This window comes from Chrysemys picta, chromosome 12 (assembly GCF_011386835.1).
Source record: "Chrysemys picta bellii isolate R12L10 chromosome 12, ASM1138683v2, whole genome shotgun sequence".
NCBI classification, from domain to species: domain Eukaryota; kingdom Metazoa; phylum Chordata; order Testudines; family Emydidae; genus Chrysemys; species Chrysemys picta.
The window spans coordinates 24,981,475-24,988,217 of record NC_088802.1 but is presented as its reverse complement, the minus strand read 5'-3'; the positions used below and the strand labels follow the sequence as shown (position 1 = coordinate 24,988,217).

The 6,743-nt window shown below is 41.2% G+C and overlaps 1 protein-coding gene across 1 annotated transcript; it reads right to left on the bottom strand.

Moving 5' to 3' along the window:
- Positions 1 to 4,995: 4,995 nt before the first annotated feature.
- Positions 4,996 to 6,085, bottom strand: LOC101933028 (olfactory receptor 6N1-like). Its single transcript, XM_065563077.1, has one exon. It carries the CDS (start codon positions 6,083 to 6,085, stop codon positions 5,114 to 5,116), a length of 972 nt encoding a protein of 323 aa, XP_065419149.1. The 3' UTR covers positions 4,996 to 5,113.
- Between the last annotated feature and the right edge of the window lie 658 nt (positions 6,086 to 6,743).

Sequence of the window (6,743 nt, the reverse complement as noted above, 5' to 3'; positions counted from 1 at the left end):
GCTGGGGTGTGTTTTTGCTCATGGTTTGTGTTATGAATCCTGTTTGTGGTGTTTTTCCAATTTAATGCTGATGTCGTTTACCTCATGTTATTAAACATTTTCTGTTACACTCAGACTCTGTGCTTGCGAGAGGGGAAGTATTGCCTCTTAGAGGCACCCAGGGGGTGGTATGTAATTGTCCCAGGTCACTGGGTGGGGGCTCGAGCCGGTTTTGCATTGCGTTATTGAAACGGAACCCCTAGATACAGAACCCAGCCCTTGTTGCTGCCAACTTAGATGGGCAGAAGGGTTACACATTGTTTTCATTAGCTCTCGATGACAGCACTGACATTAAGGACACAGCACAGTTACTGATTTTTGTCAGGGGAATTGACGACAAATTTGAAATCACAGAGGAATTTTTATCAATGGAATCAATGAAAGGTACAACTAAGGAATTGGATTTATACGAGATGGTGTCTGGGTGCCTTGAACATCTGAAGCTCCCCTGGAGTAAACTGGCAAATGTAACCACAGATGGATCACCAAATTTAACAGGGAAAAACGTAGGACTTTGTCCTGAATTCTTTTTAAAAATAAAAGAAGATGACCCTGATAAAGAGGTGATTTTTCTGCATTGTATTATACATCAGGAGGCCCTTTGCAAAAATGTCCTGGACATTGATCATGTTTTTCACACAGTAGTGAAAATAGTGAACAACATAAGAGTGAGGGGACTTAATCATTGGCATTTCATTTCCTTTTTTGAAGACACTGATGCCGAACACCAGGACTTACTTTATCATACAAATGTCTGCTGGCTCAGTCTAGGAAAGGTATTGCAGCGAGTGTGGGAGCTCAGAGATGAAATCTGCACTTTTCTGGAGATTCAGGGGAAAGGAAATGATTTCCCTGAATTAAAGAATTCAAACTGGGTGTGCAATCTTGCTTTTGGTGTGGATATCTTGGCACATTTAAATGAACTTAATGCAAACCTGCAAGCAAAGAATTTTGTATTCTAGTATGACAGCTTTCAAAGCCAAGTTCGTCTTGTTTTCAAAACAAATTAAGGACAAAGTGCAGAGCAGAGAGAAAAGTAGAGCAACATTTTGAGTGACTTGCACGGAGAATTTTCTCGTCGATTCTCTGACTTTGAGAAGATAGAGAAGACACTGGAACTGGTGTCATGCCCACTGTCATTTGACTACAAGAAAGCCCCACAAGAATTACAACTGGAGCTCATTGATCTCCAGTGCGATTCCACCTTGAAGGAAAAGTACAATTCAGAAAAACTGGATTAGTTTTATGTCTCCTTGAGTGAAACAAAGTTCCCAAATATATGCAAGGTGGCACAGAAAATCCTTGTTTTGTTTGGCTCCACCTATGTGTGCGAACAAACATTTTTCCTGATGAATTACAACAAATCTCGCTACAGATCCCAGTTAACTGATCAAGTATCAGAGGGTAGCCGTGTTAGTCTATATCTACAAAAACAACAAGGAGTCTGGTGGCACCTTAAAGACTAACAGATTTATTTGGGCATAAGCTGATCAGCATCTCAGCTTGGTATTGCGGATTTCCACAACAAGAATGACACCGGACTTTAATGCCATTGTAAAAAAGGGTGACCAGCTGCATTGTTCACATTAATCAAAGAGAGTGTGGAAAGGGGTTAAGTTTGGTTTAATTATTGTAATATGTTGTTATGATGGTATATTTATTATAATAAGTAAGGTTTTATGTTTATTTCCACTAAAATGTATCTTTATTAAATAGAGTTTATTTGAATATCTCTGAATTGTTAATTTTGTGAGCGTTCATGGCCCTCGGGCCAAAAAGTTTGCCCACCCCTGCTCCAGGAGTTCGGCTAATTCTAGGGCATGATGTTGTCAGCAGAAGGAAAGGGCTGGTTTTGTTCTTGTCTTTTAAATCTCAAACACTCTTTCTTTCACACTCAAGAATACATCAGGATAGTTTTTTGTGTGTGATTTTTTAGGGTTGACTTGATGTAGCTGCTAAGTTTGAGGGGAGGACCCCGAAAGTGTCTGGTGCCAGTGTGGAGCATGTTTTCCTTGTCACTTAGTTGTCACACGCTGTTTCCCCTGAGAATTCCAGTTGCTTTGGTAGTTAGTGTGGGTCTATCTTCCTAGACATTTCTGTCGTTGGATGACATAAAAGGTCACCTGAAGGGGACAGTGGAGGAAAAGTTGTGTAACTAGACATCCTTTGAAAGAGTGAATAACAAATCTCAGTGCCACAAAAGAGTCATTGTCTTATTCTTTCCTTGGCAGCCTAGATCACATTTTTTAATGTCTAAAGTGAAGACCTAGTCCAACAGGTGAAATGAAGATGATTCTGCTAGCTGAGTTTAAATGGCTTTGCATTTCAAGGAGCCCGAAATGTAATCAAGACCAGATCCAAAAGCAGATGAATACAACAGAGACATGGCTCTGAGAGAGTCTATCTGTCTTAGAAAGCACTCAGAGCGCTGTCTGGGACTTTATCATTGCTTTTGTTAGAAATGGGTTGTGTGAGTGAAAAAGATAGGAGCCGCTGAGAATGCGGCTGATGTTGTATTTCCTAAATACTTTCCCAAAAGTGTTTGGCCTGCCAGGCCCATAAGGACTTGAGAATGTTCTTGGAGACAGTATTGTCTTGAGAGCTCGCTCATCTTTAGGGGTACAAAAGGGTGACTTGGTAGTTTAATGAATGAACTCAGTGATTGTTGGTGATGATGATGGTGGTGATGGGGTGGAATAAATGAGAAATGAGGGTGTAGCACATAGAGCGATGTTGCTATTAGTTCATGCCAATTTTGTGAATAAAAGGACCAGTAAAGAAGAAGCAATACTAGTGAGAAAGAAGAAGATAGGTAAACCTACAGTACAGTATGTAACAAGATAAGTGTAGCAAATTGGCTACGTCAGTCCAGTGCTTAATCTCATGTGGAAAATATTTTAGATCATGGACAAACACCAGCTTACATGTTTTGGAAGATGCCTGTCAAAGGTGATGGCCAGTAATAATGTACAGTAGAACCTCAGAGTTACAAACATCAGAGGTACGAACTGACCAGTGAATCACACACCTCATTTGGAACCGGAACTACGCAATCAGGCAGCAGTAAAGAACAAAAAAAAAAAAAAAAAAAAAAAAAAAAAATTAAAAGAAGAAGCAATACTAGTGAGAAAGAAGAAGATAGGTAAACCTACAGTACAGTATGTAACAAGATAAGTGTAGCAAATTGGCTACGTCAGTCCAGTGCTTAATCTCATGTATGTGGGTTGGAGGAGCCCCAAATCGGGTGCCCTCCCTACTCTGGTTAGTGTGGTGTGTTCTCACAGTATCTCCTTGCTTTCCATGTAAGCTCAGAAAAGGATATTATAACCTAGTATTGTGGCATTAAATGGCAAACTTTTCTCTTTTAAAGGTCTCTTCCCAGTCAGTGAAACCTGTGGTGAAAAGCTTTCCCTTGATTTTACTGCATTTGGGTTTCTTGTCTTGTAATGGGTTGCTAGGAGCTGTCAGGGAACTGTCCATGGAAAAGTGGAGTGGATGTGAGCAGTGGCTACTAAGAAAGCCTTAGAGAAGGGCCCAGAAAGTGGCAGTAGCTGGTTTCTGTAGTAGAGTGGTTCATGTGTTTGTCTGATATGCAAAAGGTCACTGACTTGAAACCCAGCAGAAGCAGAGTTGGTTTCTAACTCCAACTGTAGCTATTACGTTTTCTTCCTCATTAGTTTCTCCTTTCATGAGACTTTAAGATCTAAAGGAAGCAATTAGCCTACATGTTGAGGGAAGGAATGACCATCATTTGGGAGATTGCCAGCTACATAACAAATATGAGCGTAGAAGAATACCAACCCTTAGTTCTGCAGATTTAGCTCCCAGCCAGCAGTTTTCCTCTCTTCTGTTTCATTTGTACTAACTAGAAAACCATATAATATTTTTTTAAAGCATGAAACAATATATATTTTAAAAATTAAACATGCTGAAGCAGATGCTTTCAGATAGCAAGGGAGATTGAAATGAGGTCATTTCCTCAGGTAGAGAAAAAGGGAAGTATCATGGGTGGGATTTGAACCCCCTCTTCCCAGAACACCCAAATGAAAGGAAGACAGACCCTTAGATCTGGCACCTTAGCCCACTCAGCCACTGTGTAGACAGAAAGAACAAGGAGTACTTGTGGCACCTTAGCCCGTGGTCTACACTGGTGTGTGTGGGGGGATCGATCTATAATATGCAACTTTAGCTACAAGAATAGCCAACTCCGCTTGCGCCTCTCGCTGTGGTGGAGTTCCAGAGTCGACAGCAAAGCGATCGGGGATCAATTTATCCGCGTCTACACTAGACGCGATAAATCGATCCCCAATAGATCAATCACTACCCGCCGATCTGGCGAGTAGTGTAGACGTAACCTTAGAGACTAACAAATTTATTTGGGCATTAGCTTTCATGGGCTAAAACCCACTTCATCGGATGCATGCAGTGGATAATACAGTAGCAAGATATATATACACAGAGAGAACATGAAAAAATGGGTGTTGCCATACCAACTATAACAAGAGTAATCAATTAAGGTGGGCTATTATCAGCAGGAGAAAAAAAAACTTTTGTAATGATACTCAGGATGGCCCATTTCCAACAGTTGACAAGAAGGTGTGAGTAACTGTAGGGGAAAAATTAGCATGGGGAAATAGTTTTCTGTAATGATCCATCAACTCCCAGTCTTTATTCTGCTAGGGCCTGGTTCTTTGCATCCAGCCTGTGTGAGTGTAGTGAAAGTGGTTGGTTTGCAGAGGGCTATGATGGTAATAAGCACAATTTCACGGGTGGCAGATTTCCCAGGCTTATGTCCCCATCTATGCTGCACAAGGAGTTACTATTTTTATTGTCCAAACATTTATTTTGATCAAAAATGGCTTTTTTACAGATCTAAAATTTGGTTACAATTTTGTTTCCATTCTGCCTAGTGCCCAATTAATAACTCCATGATGGGAACCTGGTTATGGCCACCTCCCTCCCTGATCCTTCCACTGAGATAGACAACACTGAGTGCTGAGATTTTCACTGGGACTTTTCAACTTAATTTTAACGGGGGCTGATTGCTTAAATCACCCGGACAGCTTTGAAAACCTCAGGCTAAGTTATTATCTTGAAATCTCTGCAAGTTTTTGCAAAAGCCACATTTACTGACTGCTTTGCTAAAGGCTTCCTTGACCTCTCTGTTTCTCAGGCTGTAGATGAGGGGGTTTACCAGGGGAGTCAGGACAGTGTAGCAAAGAGAGAGCACTTTGTTCAGGTCTCTCAGTGTATCACGTTTTGGTAGCATGTAAACAATCATTATGGTTCCATAGAAAATTGTCACCACAATGAGGTGGGAGGAGCAGGTGGAAAAGGCCTTTTGTCTCCCAGTGGTGGAAGGGATTCTCAGGATGGTGGCAATGATACACACGTAGGAAGTCAGGATTAGTAGGAATGGAGGCAGGGTGAATACAGAGACTATTATGAAATCTAGCAATATGACCTGGTGGGTGTCACTGCAGGAGAGTTCCATCAGTGGGATGACATCACAATAGAAATGGTCAATTTCATTTGGGCCACAGAATAATAACTGTGATAGGAATGAGATTAAGATAATTAAAACCAAACAACCATTTAACCATGACCCAGTAGCCAATTGGAGGCAAAACCTGATATTCATAAGAGTTGAATAGTGCAGGGGTTTACATATCGCTAAATACCGATCATAAGACATCACTGCTAGGAGATAGCATTCTGTACATGCCAGAGAACCACAGAAATACAGTTGCGTGAAGCAGCCACTGACTGAGATGGTTTTGTCCCCAGTCAGGAGACTGGCCAGCAACCTGGGCAGGATGGTTGAGGTGTAACAGGTCTCCAGGCAGGACAAATTCCCCAGGAAGAAGTACATGGGGGTGTGAAGGTGCTGGTCAGCCACAATGAGCACCACGATGAGGGTGTTCCCAGCCACGGTTGCCATGTATATCACTTGGAAGAGAAGAATTTGCAGGTCAGGGAGATCCCCGAATCCCAGGATGATGAATTCTGTGATTGCCGTTTGGTTTCCCCAGTCTCTGTCTGCCATGGTTTGAGTCCAGGAACAATAAAACAAGCTGTGCAATTGAATTGGAAGAACATAGAGTTAAAAGTTAATCAAGTCTCATGAATTAATTCCATAAATATTTGGAAAATCCCCTTCCTGTCCTGATTACAGGCTGAAATTTTAAGCCTAAATGTAGAGTTCAGAGCAAAGTTCCAGAAGTCTCAATTCATTTCTCAGGGTTTGAGACAAGGTGGGTGAGGTAATACCTTTTATTGGACCAACTTCTGATGGTGAGAGACAACTTTTCGATTACACAGAGCTCTTTAGAGTTTGGCAGACAGGACTCCGGTTCCACTGAGGTTCTTGTCTTTCATCATTCTGCAGAAATGGGACTTTCTCATTAAAGAGACCTGCAGTTACCTGAAGGGATGAGCTGATGCATGTGAAAATGGACTTTCCCTTCGATTTAATAAATGTAAATGCTCTCTCATATTTGTATTCTTTCTTCATGCTTTTCAATATGATCCCACTTCAACCTTTCTCCCACTTGGTTCATTTTGTGCCTTCAAAGCTTTGTAGCTAACAATGCTCTGTGTGACTTGTAATTATACAAGTCTATTGTACATAATTTTTTAGTCTAATGATCCTTTGTGGAAAATATTTTAGATCATGGACAAACACCAGCTTACATGTTTTGGAA